Source organism: Gallus gallus, chromosome 4 (assembly GCF_016699485.2).
Source record: "Gallus gallus isolate bGalGal1 chromosome 4, bGalGal1.mat.broiler.GRCg7b, whole genome shotgun sequence".
Lineage (NCBI taxonomy): Eukaryota > Metazoa > Chordata > Aves > Galliformes > Phasianidae > Gallus > Gallus gallus.
In genome coordinates, this window is record NC_052535.1 from 13,323,467 (window position 1) to 13,342,611 (window position 19,145).

General features: G+C 40.4%; 1 protein-coding gene across 3 annotated transcripts in view; it reads left to right on the top strand.

Annotated features, from left to right (window-relative positions):
- The window catches only part of CAPN6 (calpain 6), a 58,286-nt gene extending 39,207 nt beyond the window's left edge, over window positions 1–19,079 (top strand). For 2 of the 3 annotated variants that reach the window (XM_015278596.4, XM_025150254.3), the window contains 7 exons: window positions 480–557; window positions 1,759–1,954; window positions 4,364–4,486; window positions 6,223–6,425; window positions 7,077–7,198; window positions 13,522–13,658; window positions 14,240–17,101. In XM_015278596.4, the coding sequence (XP_015134082.2) occupies window positions 480–557; window positions 1,759–1,954; window positions 4,364–4,486; window positions 6,223–6,425; window positions 7,077–7,198; window positions 13,522–13,658; window positions 14,240–14,422 (1,042 nt within the window). In that variant the 3' untranslated portion in view covers window positions 14,423–17,101. Of the gene's footprint in view, window positions 1–479; window positions 558–1,758; window positions 1,955–4,363; window positions 4,487–6,222; window positions 6,426–7,076; window positions 7,199–13,521; window positions 13,659–14,239 lie in introns of all 3 variants that reach the window. The other variant, XM_420313.8, reaches the window with a different exon arrangement.
- Window positions 19,080–19,145: the final 66 nt, after the last annotated feature.

Consider the following 19,145-nt stretch of genomic DNA (forward strand, 5'->3'; position numbering starts at 1 on the left):
TTACACTGCAACAGTTTCTTCTCAAAGGCTCTCTGGGAAATCTCTGGAGCCCTTCTAACTCTTAAGGAAATTGAAAGACAAAGATAATACTCTGCTTTAGGAAGTGTTCAATATGCTCCTGACTGGGAAATCCACGTTTCTTTGAACATCCTTTAAGAAATTGAGTCAATCTCATATGACCTTCAAAAATAGGTCTTTAACTGTCCTAAGGTAGAGTGTAACAAAGGAAATCAATGAAGTTCTGCTCTAGTTGTGCCAATTTACTATTCACCTCTTTTATTTCTAGTATCTTTCAGATAAGTTAATGATTTTAAACTCCTTCTGTAAGCCATGTATCCTTTTCTTGAATATAATCTACCATGTTATATTCAAATGTTATTTTTATAAAGAGGGACCATGAGAGAATTTTAATTGTTTTTCCAGGTAAGAACATTTAATTTCATTTAGTAAATCTCTTTCTTTTCTTTCTTTCTTAATAGTTCTGAAGAGTGGAAGAAAGTCAGCAATGCAGAGCGTAAAAGTCTGGGACTCACTGTTGAGAATGATGGAGAATTCTGGTGAGTGGGAGTCATGTGGAGGGGTTGGAAATAATGGCTACATTGAGTAATCACAATTATCTCTGCAATTCAACCACTTCAGAAACAACTTTCCAGTATGAATAATAGATTATCCAGTTAGCGCAAGGTCTGTTTCATTTAAACTCCCAAAATATGACAGAGAAAACAGAAAGGAAAAAAAAACAACACAGATTAAAAACTAGTAGAACAGAATAAGTAGTTCTCAGTAAACACAAGCTTCAAACACCTTTGAAATATATTATCTACATTTATGACAGTCACTTATAATCCAAGATAACGCATGTACTGGTTTACATGACAGAACACCAAATATTGAACACACTGTCAGTTTTATTCAGTGACTACTGTGTATATTTGTAGGATTTCTAGGTCAACCAGGACCAGGTGCCAGTAAATACAATTGCAGCAAATGAATTTTTGTTTGTCAGTTTTTTCCAGCACAAGGACAGGAAGTGTCCATTTTCTATGGAATCTGTAGAACTCAAATCACTTCCATCCTGCTTAAAACTTGGATCCAACAAAGCAGTCCAGCAGCTTCTTCAGTGGATCGTCAGTACTGCATCAAGTGTACTAGCAGGGCTCAGTATGGAAAATCTTCTGTTTTACTTTGTCAGAACTGACAAACAGAAGCCACCTGTAGGATTTGGTCCTGGAGCATTAATGGGCCAATACACTATGGTAGTTGAAAGATACCAACCTGTTCTCTATTACAGAGAAGGAGCAAATATTTTCTAACTGTCCTGAAATCTAGCCTGTTAGCATGGCAGATGGAGGTTATGGTATTGAGATGCTATAAAAAACTATGTCCAGAACATTTAGGTTTGAATCTTGTTACATCTGTCTGTGAACGAGTGCTGTAATAGTGTTCTTGAAGAGTGGACAGTTCTTTGGTTGCCGGTGATCTCCTTTCTCTTTGCAAAAATGGCAATTATCAAATCCAGCCTGGTAGATACAACCTGTCATTTTGGCTGGTGATAGATCATTTTGAGTTGATAGTTTAAGTGAAATTCTAAGATAGTGTCATTGTGGCTTTGTGTTTTCACATGGAGAGGTTTCTGGTGAATCTGTTCTCTGGAAAGCTAAATTACTGAAAGATGTCATGTGTGTTTGTGGCTCTTTGGGTGAATAGCACTGTTTACTTTTAAATAAACCATGATTTTCCTGGTGTCCTGTGGAATAGGATGACATTTGAGGACTGGTGTAAGAATTTCACTGATGTGGACGTCTGCCGGATTGTGAATACCTCCTACTTCAGTATTCACAAGACCTGGGAGACGAAAATGATGCATGGGGCTTGGACAGAGAATTCAGAGCCCCTGCTAAATCGCTGTGGTGGATGCTTTGATAACATAGAGACCTTCCTTCAGAATCCCCAGGTGAGAGTCTCTACTTTGCACAGTTTTGAAGTATATCCACTTAACTAGAGTTTTTGAAGTAGACAGAAAAGCAGTTCTTCAGTCCTCTGATTAAGTGTCAGTGCCTCCTTTCAAGAAGGTGATTTTATTCGGATATTCCCGTGTATTAATCTGAATGTATTCCATGTGCTTGTCTGGGCCTCACTCGTGTCTAGCTATCACAGAGAACAAAGTGTAATTGTTACGGTTGAGTGCAATGCCTGATGTAGTGGAAGTTCTTCTTATTCCCGTTGTCTCTAGGCTAGTTAATTAAAAGTCTCTTAATGGCAGTGCTGAAACACATTTATGGTAGCTTAGGGCCATCATAAGTTACTATGGCACATACTACTGCAGTCTAGACAGACGCTCTCTTCTCCCTCTCACTGCTTGACACTGAAACCTCTTGTGAGGTTCATCTGTATTGAGGGGGGCTTTGACGCTTCCAGTTCCATTAAAGTAAGTGAATTTAAGCCAAGTATGCAGGTATCCCTACAGCCACTTGCTGATTTTCAGGTTGGTATCTATTAGGACAGCTGAAATGTCACCAGTTCAAAGATCACCGTATTTGCACACCTCTCATCAATCCAAGAGAGCTCTCTTGCACTCTTAAAGCTCCCCTTCCACACCTCTGTTTGCTCTAGGACACCCTCGGCTGTCTGACAGCATAACACTGCCTACAGTTCAGAAGGGATAAGGATAAAAATGTGTCTGACTGCGTGTCTCTGCATATTTTTATCTCACTTCTTGAATTCCTTTACAGAGGCTCCCAGAAACCCCTGGGATTCTCTCAACAGGATCCTGTGCCTTGTCTGACCCAAAGCTGATTTATTACACAACTAATAGTACCAAAAAAAAAAAAAAAAAAAAAAAAAGCACAAAAAACCCTACCAAATTTGTACCATGTAACAGCCAGCTCAGAATAATAGGTGGTAGCTGTGGAGGAGTCTGATCTGGTCTATAAACACTAGAAACAATTAATGAAGCCCAGAGGCTTGGGAAGGTATTGATTTCTTTTCTTTCCAGTACTGCTGTGCTCCAGGCAACTCAGCCAGTGGTTGGTGTTTCCGTGTGTGTGTGTGTGAAACCGCCTGAGATGGTGAGGGTCAGGGATGAGAAATGGTGTGGTGCTGTATCTGCATGGCTCTAACCATACAATGGGAGGGGTGTGAAGTCATTACAGGGGATCGTTCCGCAACAGTAACCAAGGCAATCTCAGTACCTACCTGAGAGCAAAGCTCAGTGACAACTGGCTTTTCAGCAGATCTTGGAGGAGAAGGGATGAACTGCTGACAAATTTTGTCCCCATGCTTGTCAGAGAATTGCAGCTTGAATCACAGCACCCAGCTGTGCACCGCTGGACTTTTAAGCTTTTACTTGTTTGATTCACATTCAAAGGTCTCTGAGGATGAAACTTGTGTTTAGATAGCTAGAACAGAATCTATCTAAACTTGGGATAAATAGCATCCTCTTCTCTTCCACTGCTCTGACAACTTAGATTTTGCCCTCTGTATGCAAGAAAGAAGTAAAATGCAGAGTGAGATACTTTGAGTGTTTAATTCTTTATCATATACAGAAACACCCATAGGATGTTTTTCATCTGCATAAAGCCCAGACTCACTTTTGAACTGATCTGGTAGAATTGCTTTAGTACTGTAATCAATTCAAGAACAGTTTATTGAGACAGGAATTGGTGCCTAAGCTTGAATTAATTTGCTTTGATTGGTTTTAAACCTGGGTCAATTCAAGTTTAAACAGTTTGGATAAAAGATTTGCATGTTAAAGATGCAAGAGACCTTCTTAGTCCTTTTAACTGTGTGTGTTCCTGAGGCTTTCAGAAAATCTGAGAAAGACCATAATTAACATTGCTGTTATTCTTATATTAAATAGAAATTGTAGATGGAAGCATAGAAAAAGATTATTAATGTTTGGAAGATACCTTCCTTTGCAGGTCCTGTATAAAGATGATATTTGAAACTCACTGGCCCTGTTTAGGTATTTTCAGGTTAAGAGAATAATCTAAAATTAACAAAGACCCCATCTGGAATCTATTAGTTTAATTTTTTCTCACTCCTGATTTACATATATCTAAATGAAAGTTTCAGAGCAGCCCTTCCCTTCTGCTGCCTCAACGGTTATTTTTTAATACTGTCTCATGCTGTCCTGTTAGGCAATTTACCTGCTTTTTTATATGTGTGTTTTTGTGGTTTTTTGGTACTTTTATTTTTAATTAGTATTAATTTTCAGATGTAAATTGCTGGGAATGTGTTATGCAGAACTTTCCTCCTACCCTCGAATGTATTTTCAGTTCTCTCCTTTTTATGCATCCATTTCCTTGGCTTTATCCTCTGTCTAATAAGGCTTTTTCATCAGCTTACTCTCCTCTCATTCTAGTACATCTTTGATGTTAAGAAGACAGAAGACAAAGTGTTGATCTCATTACAACAGGAGGATCGGCGCAGGAGCAAAAAAGTAGGAAAAGGAGACAACATCACAATTGGTTTTGAAATCTTCAAGGTAGGCAGCCATCTGCACAACTGGTTCAGAGTTTGTTCTGAAATCTTGCTTCATTCTGGCAAATGAAATCTGTGGCAGATAGAGGCATGATTATCACAGAGGGATCTGGCTCTCCTCTCCACAAGTTCTGTGTGTATACTGCATTCAGTCGCTACAGCTGACATTAGACAGACTATTTGAACTGCACTGAATTTAGTTCAATGCAAACTCTATTTGAACTGAAGGAGTGTCATTATTACCTACTGCAGAAGAATTCTAAATGTTTTTCATAATTCTAAGCTTTGAAGAGACAGATAGTATTTTCACAGAAAAAAAAGTACTAATGCTTGAAACATGGAGGTTTTATTTCTCCTTCTCACTGGAGGCTCCTATCTCCATTCCACCAGCAAATACAGCCAACTGAATGAGTTCTGAAAGTCTGCTGTTTTTCTTTTCCCACTTAGACAAGTCAAAAGTGTCGAGTGATTTCAAAAGCTGGAGTAGTGAGTAGGAAATGAGAACATGTTAAAAGAAGCCAAAGGGATCCCAAACAGTAATTTAATTACACTCCTAGGGCAAGTTGTGTAAAATGAAAACACAAGGACCAAGAGCAGGAGGAGGAAAGCAAGAGAAACAGCTATGCATCTGCTTTTTCAGTGAGGAGAGGGATTATTTTATAATCCCTTGCTATAACTAGTGGGCTGCACTCAGGCAATGGCCCTATCTAGAAAAAAGTCAGTTTTTAAGTCAGTCACAGCTGTTGGCATCCATATCACACCGTATGTTTGACAATCGTCTGCTTACCAAATGTATTGAAAAGTGTCAATCTAGAAAGTAGCATAATCTCTCCATGCCTTGCTCACGTCCAGTGTGTGTATCCAAATGCTAGGAAGGCTTGGAAAAGAAATTGCACCTTCAGAAAAATGTCAGTGTTCTGTCTTTTATTTCTGTTCAATAATTTTCTATTTCAGAAAAGTTGTAAACCACCAGATTTATTAACATGGCTACGGGCCTTCAGAAGACCATGCTGTAAATTATCAGAAGACAAAAGACAAATACCAGAAAAGAAGGCAGGCTGTGATCACTCACAGGAGAATAGGTTTATGTTTTAACTGTGCTGTGGCAAACTTTAGTTGCCTGAAGAGTGTTAGTATTTAAGCACAGCTTCACAAAACAAAATAGAAAAGATAATTCTGTAGCTTTTTTTTTTTTTAATTATTCAGGGGAGGGCAATGTAAATATGACTGTGTGCATCTGTTCATATGGCCTGGGTTGAGAGTTTGCAATATAAGACTGAAAGGCTGTATCTCACACATGGAGTACAGCATGCTATAGAAAGAAGGCAGATAAATCTCATCCTCATCTAAGATGGCAGTGTAGATTAGCAGTTGAAGTCCTTGGAGTGTGCATGCATCTCTGCAAATATTCAGAATTCTGCAATAGCATAGTGTCTGTTAGTGGACAAATGTTTTTGCCTGTCCCAAACTATCACCTCCACTAAGGGATTTATGAGTACATGTGTATACCAAGGCAGGGAAGTGCAAAACAGCACTGCGTGGGAGCCAGTGTGGACTAGCATTGGGAGCACTGAGTTAACTGTCGGGTATCTGTTTGTGTCACAACTTCAGTGAGTGAACTGTGACAAACCACAGTGCTTTTTCTGTCTGTGAAAGGCTGCATGATATGCAGGGAGAATCCTGCCTGCTGTCTCTAATATCCCTCCTTGCACTAATCTTTATATTGCTCTGTGGTTGTAGGTAGAAGATAACAGAAGCTATCGACTACACAAGCTGACTGTGCAGGAGAGAGTGGCCACATCTCCATACATCAATACGCGCAATGTGTTCTTGAAGAAGATCCTTAAGCAAGGCCGTTACATCCTTATCCCAACTACATATCTTCCTGGCATCACTGCGAAGTTTATCCTGAGACTCTTCACTGATGTGCCATCAAAGCTCAGGTACTTTGTACTCGCAGTTGCACGAGATTTTCCCTTGCCTGTATTGGCTGCACCTCCTTGAAAATGTTTGCCTGGTTGCCCTCAAATATTGCTGACTCTCTAGCATGTATCACTTCAGAACTCCAGAAGGTGTCCTTCGAGATGGCCTGGGTCACCTCCAAGAATCTCCAGGTCTACTGGCTTTTGTGTGTGCTCAGGACATTTTTGCTTGGTGACTTAAGAACAACTGGAACTCTTGATGTTTTAGTCTGGCTTCTGTAGCTGCCTCAACTTTTGGTGCAGAACTCTGAGTGTTGGTAGTTGCTCATACAGTTGATACTGTCTTTAAGCAAACTCATTTGATACTAGTGGTTAACTGTAAGGGCAAAACTATTTCTTAGTAGAACTGTTCCCAATGGATTTTTATCTTGTTTTGATATGACTTTTGTTAATAAATAAATAAATAAATAAATAAAAATTCCTGCCATTTTTGTTCTGCTGTCATACAGAGATGAAATACATTTAGTGTTGTTTGCTTTGTTTTTATTTCTGCAAGTTTGTTATTCCTGTATCATAAATTTGCAATAAGTTCAGAAAAGACCAAAAATACAAAACCATTGATAGACTGCTTGAAATTCATTGCTTCAATTGCTTTGCCTTGATTTTTTTCAGAGAGCTGACAGCAGATAAGCCTGAAATGACATGTTGGAGTCTTCTTTGTGGCTATCCACGCAGAATCACCCAAATCAAAATCCACTCTGCAGAAGGCTTACAGGAGCAAGATGGATCAAGTGGTAAGTGTAAAGCAAGCCCGGAAGAATGGAAAGGGCTTCATCAGTCCTCCAGAGCTGAGCTAAGTTGACATGTAAGCAGTCAGAAATTATCCAAACAAATTGAAGGTTTGTAGGATTTTTTTTTTTCAACACATTGTAAAATCTGTTCCAAAGGAGAGCTCAGATGAAAAAGATGATGTAAACTGGCAAGAGTCATGTGTCATCTATCCTGGTGCAGATGGACTGTAGTAGCCAGACTCTCCCGAGAAGCTTTTTGTGGGGATTAGTAAGAAATTAACTTTTCAGGGGTATCTGTTTTCTGAATGGAAAAATCCAGGGAGACTGTTGAATAACACAGACTCACATGGTGTATTACACTTACCTCAGTGATATCATTCATAGCTGTCAGAACACTTTGCTCTTCGTTACCACAGGTTTAATAACACTTCAGGGGAAGAAATACGGTGTTTTGCTAGGTATGCTACGAGAGGGAGAGGTTAATTTACTTGTACAAGACTATGTGCCTACGCATTGAAGGAAGTGTCCTGAAACAAGAACACTTAAATGTCTTTCTGGTACCTGATGTTGGCAGTTAATTAGGAAACATGTCCAGTTGTCATTTACTTCTTCATTTTCTACTCCTACTCTCCATCTGATATCCTTCACTTTCCATGACCAGTGGAATAGAAGACCAGCACTAAGTTTTGGGAGGAGAGAAAGTAAATGAGCAGAGATAATACAGTGAACTTGGAACAGGCTCATGAAACATCAGCTGTTTGGTCTGGATAGCTTTTCAACTCTCTTTACTTTAAGATATGAAACTCAATTTCATTAACTCTTTGTGGTAAAGAATTTTTTAGACCTAGACCTTCAGTATAATTCATCCTGAGACTTGTGGAGGGACTGTAAAATTTCTTCCACTATCCAGCTACAATTTTGTTCCCTTTTCATAGTTGTTCCTTGTACCCACTGATCTACTTTTCACTGTGGAAGCCCCTTTCTGATAACTCTGGTTGTCTCTTCAGGGGACAGGAATGTTGAAAGGAAGAAATGTAGGGCATTGCTTCAGTTCATTTGACTTGTTACTTCTCTTGAAAAACAAGAGCTACAGACACCTCAGTCAAACAAGCAGTGCAGGCCCCATATCCTCAGAAAGGCAGGATGGATGGATGAGATAAATGAAGGGGCTACACGTGACAGAAATAGCAAAGCAGTCCTTTGAAAAGAGGGAGTATGTTCTTGTGTTTGCTCTGTGAAGGACATTTCCATTTTTAAGGGTTTTTTTTTTCCCCTTCATTTAAAATTCCTTAAAGATTTTTCTCTAACATTCCCTGCAATAAAGTAATGAAAGCCAATTCTCCACCCTTAGCATTTCACAATCTTTAGCACAATTGCAATCTTGACAAGATCATTAAAAACAATTGCCTGCAGCTGCCAAAGACAAGGCTTCAGCTCAGAAAGCGTTGTCAGATTCAATGCATTGTGACACAGACCTCAGGAATATACAAATGGAACTGATGTGTAATAGATACTCCCATAGCACAGCCCAAAATACTGTTAGGACCCAATGCTACCACACATGTTCAGGTTGAGCAGAAATATCTTCCTTTCTGATTTCAGCACCCAGGATTGGGCTCATAACTGCCCTGACAAAAGTGAAAATGTACGCTATTGTGGGAAGAACTGTATATAGGAAATGGGCTCACAGAATTTGTTTAAACATGAGCAAAATCTGAACACAAAAGCCTAAATGAATCTTACTGTTTGCCTTTAAATAAAACTTCACCAAAAATGTTAAAATATTTTCCTTTTGTATCAACACAAAGATTTTAGCAAAAGTCTTTGTCCTTTTTCAGCCTGCAGTACCATTCATAGGGCAGTGAAGGAAGACTGAGATCATTCTTTCCATCAGCATTCCTTGTTATCTTGAATTCTGCTGTGAAATCTATTTGAATCTTTCTTTATCGGCATTGTTTTTCCTTTAAGTATCTCTAACTCACAGGATGCATTCATAGATTATCTTATAGATTGCCACATCTTATGGCAGCTTTAGAGAAATGGAGTAGGTAGAGTGTATAAATAAAAAATCAGTAAGTCAAACATGCACATTTGTGGTACACATTAAAAGCAAGCTGTGCAGTGACAAGGATAACACCAACAACTGCACTCTGACTTCTGAGGGTGTCTTGCAGGGAAGTTTGCAAAGTTTCTGATTGATACTGGATTCCATTTTTGGTAAGACAAAAAGTAGAATATGGCATGCGTTTCTCACCTTTGAGTTTTTGCCTTTTTTTGTTGTTGTTGTTACATTAAAATACTTGAATATAGAAATTCCCTGAAACACAGTGTACATGTGAATTATAAATATGCACTAGAAAGTAAAATGTTAATGTATTCTGACACTGTTTCCTAATACTGCCGCAGAAGAGTTCAACTCATTGTCATCTCTCATCTCTTTGGCATCTTCCATCTCTCTGTAGCTTCTCTGGATTCATATCTGTTCTGTTTCCCATATATCAAGGAGAAATAGCAGCCAGGCAATCAAAAAAGATGTGCCTGCTTGAGGACTTCAAATCATATGTCTCAGAATTGAGTTTAGACTTCAGCCACATGGGCAGTTACCAAAGTAAGTCTTAACCTGCCACTCCTGGAGCATTTCCATTTCCTAGAAAATTTAACTAGAGTTAAAAGTCAGCAGCAACCTCCTGTATAATCAATATTGTGAGCTGAGACAAAATGCCACATGGCAGTTTCCATCTGGAGAGACAAGTAGAGGTTTCCCTTCAGGTTAGACACAACCAATATTTATTCACATAGGGAACAGATAGATTAAGTGATTGTGTAGCTGCTAAGAGTGCCTCACACGCACAGGTTAGTGTTGCTCATTTTCTGGTGCAGAGATTGATGGCAACTTGTTTCAATGTGAGCTGCTGCGTCTCATTTTCCCATTGCATTTTACAAGGGTTTCCTGACTTCTTCATCTACCTGTGTACTTACATCTCAGCTCTCAATTTGCTATTTCGTTATGCTCAGTCTCTGTCATCAGTTAGCTGTATACCCCTTGGCCAGTTTGCCTGCCTGGTTTGAGTAAAGCATCACATCCCTTAGCAGAGAGAGAAGGTAGAACTGGGTGATCATGAAGGATTGTATTATTCTTTCCGAAACTTCTGAGAACTGAGGCATTTTATTACATCTCTGTGACAAATTGTGTCCTGAAAACATCAGAATATCTCCATACTCTAAACTGGTGTATGGGGATGTGGAAACTAAGAGGACTCTGTACAGAGGTACCTTTTTTTGATACATCTTGCTTAGAGTGATTTTAGATTTGATTGCACTATTCATCACATCAGCCCCTCACTGTCATATGAAAGTTGGGCTTAGCACAAATTTCTGAGAAACTACTTAATAAAACTGGAAGAGAATGAAGATTACATAGCAAGTGCACTCCCAGCCTGGCTCATAAGCTGCTTGTCATCAGAACCCTGCCCCCTCACAGAAGAAGGTTGTTTAATCTCTGTTATAAATGTTTATTTAAAAGCTCTTCCTTGCTGCTGTCTTTAATCCATTGTCCTGTCAGGAAAAAGTAATGGATGGTTTGCTGCTAGATTAGCAGATGAATCCAGCTGCCTAGACTCAATTTTGAACACATTGGCTGCTTCTCTTGGAAGTACCTCACTCTGAGTTAGCTTGTGCTGAAGTTGATCCAGCTATCTGGGAGCCAAGTATAGTGGCAGGTTTGCAAGAAGATGGGGAAGTGCTGTGTGCTTGGATTTTAGTCTGCCTGTCATTCCCAAGTCTGTTTTAAAAATTGCTCTTCCTACTGTCTGTCACACTCTTTTCTTAACAGCTTATCTTCTGGAAAAAATCATCTTTACATGAAGTCTTTCCACTGGAATTCCATGCTGAATTCACATGTTTAATGGCCTTTCAACATTTTCTTTCTAAACTAGATACTGTGATCCCTGATATATGATATCGCTGGTAAGGAGTGTATCTGGTGCCTTTAATGGCAGATGCCCCGGGAGTAGTTCAAGAAATGGAAGGAGAGGGCAAATACAGATGATAGATATCCAGGCAAGGCACAAGAAAGCTTGAATCATATATATGACTGAGAACTGAACCTATTCCACTGCCAGAATGATTGCCAGAGTAGAAGTTCATGTTGTTCTCCTTCCCAGCTTGTAGTGAATGCTAGGATATTGCTTTTCCACATTTGTAGCCCTTTCTGAATTGTCACTGTACTGCACAGAAACCAGGACTGGTGCTGCAGATAACCAGGCCAGCTGTAGCTGGGAACATTTCTAATTTCATTCCACATATGCAGCTCTCCCAGTTCTTTATTTTCTTCTAGATTTAAAACCATTCTTCCTGCCCCATCCCTCAAGGTGTTCAAGGCCAGGTTGCATGTAGGACTAGGCAGCCTGATTTGGTTGGGGAAAACCCTATCCCATTCTATGATATAACTGGCAGTTCAGCAATGCAATCATGAGGTCATGCTGTGCATGCTGTGCACTTCTCATGTCTGTCATCTGCCTTCCTATTTTTTTTTCTAGCTCATTCTGAGAATTTTAATCTGTTTCTTTTAAATCTTAGCTTTCTTTTTCCTTTGACGTAGCAAGTCCCTTTATTAATAGTTCTGCAATCCAGCAAATTCACCTGTTAACTCTTACAGCTCTGTGTTCTTTTCCCACCACCTCTTATGCCCTGTATCTCTTGATTACAGTTGATCAGATGTTGCTTTGCTCATAGCCTATGGCTGTTCCATGCAAGACCCCATTTTATTCAAGTCCATTTTCCAAATCTCTCTGCGAGTGGAAGGACCACTTTCATCACCATCCAGCATGGTGCTGCCTCATGCCCTAGAGCTAAATCCACACCTTCAGTGACACAGAGAGTAATTGCCTCCCAGGAAAGCCAATACATTGGTACCTGCTGTAGAAAGTGTGATATGTTGTCAGGGTAACAGGCTGCCACATGTCTGGCCAGATGTAATCGCAGTGCAGCATACAGAAAAAGCTTTTTCTCATCACTGTAAGGAACTCCCTCTGTTTTGGATGTAGCTGCTATGTGGTTTGTTTGTGCAGGGTGTTTAATTTTCCTCAAACATATCACTCAAACTGGGTATGTATTATTTAAAAATGAAAGCTGCCTTAAAATGTTGCCGCTTGTGACTGTCATTCCAGTGGTGGCACTTTCAGGTAGATGGTGACAAAATGTGTGTAAGAAATGGTCATGAATCTGACTTACACTCATGCACATCCAGTGGGCTTACTTAAAATATGTATTGCAAAAGTAGAAGGGGGTGAAAAAAATAGGTATGCTGCAATTAACACTAGGAATAGATAGAAATACTTGCACTGAAATACAGAAAAATGTAGCACTTGTGTTTAATTAAAAGTAAAGTGGAGTGGTCTGTCCCATTTCAGGATAAAGACAGGTTTTGTTTTTCCAAAGCAATTCTTGCTCCCTATTGGAATGAAAAGAAAATATCAATGTTTATAACAAACTGAAAATGTTAAATGTAGAAACTGTAACATATTTCTAAAATGTTGATCATCTCAGTGGGTTATGTATAATTAAAGTGTAATTTAAATTATTAACTGGGACACAAGTCTATGACAATAATTTAAACTTTAAAATAACATAGATCAAAATAATAGAACCAAAGAAATTCTATCAGATTCATGGGAATGAAATCAGAAACTGCGTAGGACTTGCTTTGACAGCTTCCTACAGAAAATTTTGTTGAAAGCATGCTCCTATGTGTTTTGACAATATTTTGTTTTCCACAAGGGAAACTGCTTCATGAAAATTACCTCCTACCACTAATATGAAACTCCTAACGGGATGTGGTAGACAGCATTTTCAACCTAGGCACTGAGATGTGTGTTTGGTGAACTGTGGAAGATGAACAGTTTTGACCTTCCATTTTGACCCGATAGCCCAGAACCACATATCAGATTACATACACGTGGATGCATTTTGGCTCTCTTGTCTTGAGCAGTGCTGGAAGTGTAGTGTTTCACTTTGAAGACTTTGTGTTAAATGAGGCTGTGTACAGTAAGGGGATATGGGAAGATGACAGTCCCAGTCAAGGAGTTGGCTGGTTTCATGGCAACTGGTGTTCAACTTCTAGTTCTGAGCATTCAGTTGTTAATTGTTAAGGATGAGGTATTTCACTTCTGTCTGTTATAGGGAACTAGCCGTGGATGTGGTGTACTCTAGTGTCCTGTTCCCATGCTCACTAGCAGTGGTGCTGCCAGGCAAAGGAGGACATTGCTCCTCCTGGGTTTCTGGGCAGGTCTCAGCTACCATTCTGTGTTTTAATGGCTGTGTTTTAGGAGCAGATCCCTATGTGCTCATCAAGTGCGAGAACCAAAAAGTGCGCTCCTCTGTACAACACAATACTACCAGTGCAATTTTCAACACACAAGTCATCTTCTACAGGAAGAACATCGACAGTCCTGTCATTGTCCAGGTGAGGAAAACCACACTTGGGTGGGCTGCCAAGGACAGGGGATAGAGAAAAACAAGACAAAAGTGAAAGAACTGCCTCCCTTACTGGGCTATGCTTGACACTGTTCAGCTGCTCTACTGATTCTCTAGCCCAGATCTTTTCCATTGACAAGCAACTGCTGCTATTAGGGAGCACTCTGAGCAGAGCCGGTCTGGCTCTAACAGTCACAGGAAAAGCACTGCTGGAAAGCAGGAGGTGAGCACAAGCAGGCAGAGTGGCACAGACAAACTGACTGCACATAGATTTTTACTGCTGATAAACTCAAACTGCTCATTTCCATTCCTATTCTAGGCAGGCTTTGACCTAGAAAGTAAAAAGCTGCATTTAGCTCCTTATTTGCATAACATATGTAAATGAGCATGCAAATCCAGAATCTCCCACATGCTCGCTAGACAATTAGCTAAATTTAGATGTACACCCCCTCCTCACTGCACTTCTGAGGGGTTAATGGGAATGACCCTCCTCCAGCACAACCTTTTTGAGTAGAGTGTGAAAGAGAAGCTGTGCTTCAGCTAGGGTTATTTCTGTCCCTTTGTCTCTAGGTCTGGAACAGCAACATCTTGTGTGACCAGTTCCTTGGACAGGCGCTGCTGGCAGCTTCACCCAGTGACCCCAGAGAACAGCAGACTCTGCAACTTCGAGGGAGAGGCAGCCAAGAAGCCGAGGAGGTGCCAGGTCACATCACCGTCAAGGTTTTTTCCACTGATGACCTCGTGGAGCTATGAATACCAAAGCCCTGCAGAGCCAGACAGAGCTGTCACCTCGCAGCAGGAGGGCTTGTCTGTGCTTTCTGTGTGAATGACTTGTAAGCAAAGGTTTCATGTACATACTCACAATTGCTTTTAAAAGAAAAAGCTCTCTAAAACTCCCCATTATCTTGGATAATGGGGAGGAAGGCTTTTAAAGGGAAAAAAATATATATTGCATATATATATATATATATATGTTCATCATATAGTAAACAGTAGAAGAGGTGCCAAACTAACTGTCAGCAGATGAGCTCATTAAGACATGAGCTCATAACCATCTTCCCCAGTGGTATCCTTCAGGAGCTCATGACATGTAAGCTGGAAGCAGACATGACTGTTCTCACAGGTCCTAGCACATCATTACATGTTCCCAGCAGGCAGGTAGGAGTAGCTGCATCTCCAAAGCCACATGCCAGCAGGCTGGAAGGCTGGCAAGGACAAGATGGGCTCACATGCCTGATGTCCTTGTTCACTGCTAGACTCCCCCTCGGAGGGGGATTTTTTGAGCTTTGATTGGAATTCTTTTCCCTTATACTTTATTTTTTTTATACTAATTTCAGTGTTATTGATAAAGATCGGATATTTCTGTTCCTTGGCTAAAACATTCTTACTCAAGGATTTCAGTCATAGGACTTAGGATCAGACATGCCATGGCAATATTAAAATAGAGGGGCACATCTTGGAGTGTCAGCTTTGCCTGCGTAAAGGCTCCCTTTGTATTTTCGTGTTTTCTACCCCAAGCTAATGAATCACAAGTTGATATCTTTGGCCAAGAGATGGGCATCTCACAGTTCAGCTGTAGCTTTGCCTGGAGGACGAACTCCATTATGGAAGCCACCTTCCTAAGGAGGTTTTGTTTAATCTACTTGATGCTAGAATGTAATAATGCTCCCTTTGCCTTATTAGATGTGATGAGCAACACCAGAATGAAAGAGGAGAAAATTAGTTTATGAAGTTATTAGTTACAGACCCATTATGGGTCTGTAAAACAAAGATGCCATGACATAGCAGGTACCAGATTTTCTCTTTGGAAATTTTGCATTCGTTTATTGCTGATAGAGCTTGCATCTTTGAGAAACTTTAACTTGGGTATGATGGAGGATGGGTATTGTTCAGATTTTCTTCCAAGCAAGGTTTGGGTACAAACTTCCTTTTAACTTTTGCATATAGCTTGTCAGTAGGGTTCCTTCATAGCAGACATTTCTGAGTTGTCAGGCTATGCAGGGATTCTGGCAGTGTAAAAGAGGCTCACTGAAATGACCTCTCAGAAATGGATTTTGTATGGTTGCAAATTTTGGTCTTGAAAGTGAAACTAAAGGCTTACTGTTCTGCCTTTTGTACAGCTAGAAAACTTGTCTTTCTGTGTACCTCATAACTACTTCAGCCATTTTGTGCAGTATTTATAACTTATAAAATGGCCCTTGGTAGAGTTAACGTTTTCAAAAAAGGTTTATAAGTAAGTCTGCTCAGGGCTCCAAAAGGATCAGTGCTGTGGGAAGAAGATGATTTGTCTGACATGTTAGAGCTGGAGTATAAAGCTATGAAGGATATTATGCTGCCATCAGCTTAGCTGCATGTACCAAGTACCTAAATCCAACTCTTTTTTAAATAGCTTGGGCTCAAGCCATTTTGCACGCAGAGCATTTGTCAGACGTGAGCTACATGCAGTTGGCAGCCCCACAGGCAAGTATAACTCTTCTCCGTAAGCTCATGGCTTTAGAGTTGCTTACTCTCAGATATGATTGTAAAGTGCATTTCTTAGAGAGAGAGAGAAAACCCACAAAACTTCTCATGCAGACCGGAGCTCAGGCAAGACAGAGAGCTGCAACTCAGTCTGGGGCTGTCCTTCCTCTGAATTAAGACCTGTTTATGTTACTTTTCCTCACACAGTATTTTATTCCACAATAGCTCTGCCTCCTAGCAGCCCATCAGACACACCTTGCCTGCACAGGCAGAGCACCAGGGCCACAGAGCTGTTGAAGATCGCAGGCAGTAAAGGCGAGCACCTGGAGTGAGCAGAGTTGGTTTTGTTGTATAATCCCCTTTTCAGACAGTTTTTCAGAACTCTTTCTTCAGAGATGGGTGCAGTAAGGAGGGACTGGCTCGGCTGGCTGATTGATTGGGGTCAGTGCTTAGCCTGGAGAAGGCTCCTGTCAGACAGCACCCAGCTCGGCCAGGCTGCTTTCTCATCTGTGAACTGACACAGCCTGCAGCCAAGCAGGGGCTTATGCCTCCCTGCTGCGGGGTTAGCCTGAGAGCTCGCCTGAGCTTGCTGTTCGCTGCAGGCCCCACAGCCCACTGCTCCCATCAGCCTCTGTGTAAGGGCTGCCCCCAGCGTCTGCAGGGGCAGTGGGAGCGACAGTTGGTGGTGCGTGGTGATGGGAGGGCTGCTCCCAGAACTGCCTTTTGAGACAGACACGGGACTCAAATGTTACCAAAACTGGGCGGTGTTTGTCAGCATTCAGGGATACCTTGTGGGAAAATGTTCTGTTTCGTGCTAACTGCCTGTATGTGTGTGTCACCTTAGGTGAGGGCTTCGCTCCCCTGTAAATCCTCAAATTAAAACAGAGGGAAACGGTCTGAAAAATGCATTATTTCAAATTTAAACCTTTATTTTTCAGTACAAAGCAACCTAAATAAAAGGCTGAAAAAATAGAAACCCCTTGAATAATTTCTGAAATGAAACGTTTTGTTTCAGATAAACGAAAACGCTTCAGCGTGACCCTAACCGCCCTCTGTCAGTTTGGGGGCGGGGGAAGAGAAAAACACGCAGTTCCCCGCACGCCTCTGTTCCCCTCACACTGCTCGGCGCACAGGTGCAGCTCCGCGTTGGGCCTCTGCGTTGGGCTCGCGAGGCCGCGTGGTGGCGCTCGAGCCGCGCGCGGGTCGCCTCAGGCCCTGGTGAGGGGCTCCCGCGCGCCGCCATTCCGCGCCGTCCCCCGCAGGCGGCGCTGCGGCCGCCATCTTACCTGGCGCGTGGCGCTTGGGGTAACTTCACGGCGTGCGTTGTGGATGCGGCTGAGGTGAGAACACGCGTGCGGAGCTCCTGGTCGTATATATGTCCGTGTACATATGCACTTATAAATGTTTAGTATATATAGACACGTGGATAGAGAATAATGTAGTTATATAAGACCTCTGTATATATTGATGTCTATTAACGTAGACAGCAGCGTTGTGAAGTTACACACAGGTATATAGCTCCTTGCATGTATATATATTTTAAAAGCTTAAAAATATATATATGCACACCCATACACATATATATTTTAAAAAATTGGATGGCTAGTGAGTGAGTGTGTTAGTGATGGAACACCTCTCCCCCTATTTTTATTACCTAGTGTATAGATTATATCAATATATATTCTTATATGTAAAACCGCTGTTTATGTATACACCTATATATATAAAATACATGCTAGAACCCCACATAGGTCTGTATTTGTGTGTCTATACATATGTATGTACCTATAGACACACACACACACATATATATATATATATATATATATATATATACTACGTCTTACATAGCATACATAGAGTTCATTACAATGAACTTGAACAATCTCCTTTGTGTGGCTTACATACATAGGTATACATAGATAATACACATGGATAGAGTTAGGTTTTTGTCTCATAGAGATCTCATCCTACGTATCTTTTACATACGTATCTACACACAGCTCTTTACATAGGTACACATATACGTGATGGATTGGGAATGTTATGTGTGTGTATCTATGTATACATAGCTATACACATGCTTCCAGTACAGTTATCTGTTCAAGACACACCTATCTGTGTGTGTATATCTGTGTGCATATATGTATATATATGTATGTATAGCCTTAATTTGCACTGAGGGAGGTTCAGGTATTAGGAGAAATGGTTTCTTAGAGTGGTGCTGCACTGACATAAGCTGCCCAGGGAGGTTGTGGGGTCAGCATCCCTGGAGGTGATCAAGAAAAGGGTCAATGTGGCATTGAGGGATGTGGTTCGTGGGTATGTCAGGATAGGCTGGCAGAGGGACTTGGTGATCTGAGAGGTCTTTTCCAACCAGAATGATTCTTTGATTCTGTATGAGAAAGAGGACACTCTTCTGTATATGTGTATTCTGTGTGTGTATAAGCAGAGAGGTGCTGTGTGTGTGTGTACATGTACATATATACACACATATATAAAGTATATATGGTATATAGTTTATAGTATAGATCATGTACTATAAATATTTTTAAATAGTGTGATTCGTATTTACAGAAAGGACTCTGCATACATGCAATGTATAAGATTGTATATTATGTACTGCATATAACAACAATAATGTATTGCATATATATTGCAAATTTATTGCATGTATTATATGCATTATATGCATATACTGCATATATTTGGCTACAGAGGGAACATTTTTCAGAGAGAGGGTGCTATATATGGATGCTATATATGATACATTTATGCATATAACTCTGTAACATATGCTAGATACCTTTAAATATATTGGGTATATATAGAAATACGCACTTTATACGTATACATATGTGCACAAACACATTATCTGTATCTTTTTAGCAATCTATATACATTTATGTTCTATCTAGTTATAGACAAAATACAGTGATTTGTAGTTGGATGTATATGTATGTGTGTATATATACGTATAAACATACATACAGTGATGGAAAGAGTATTACATGGC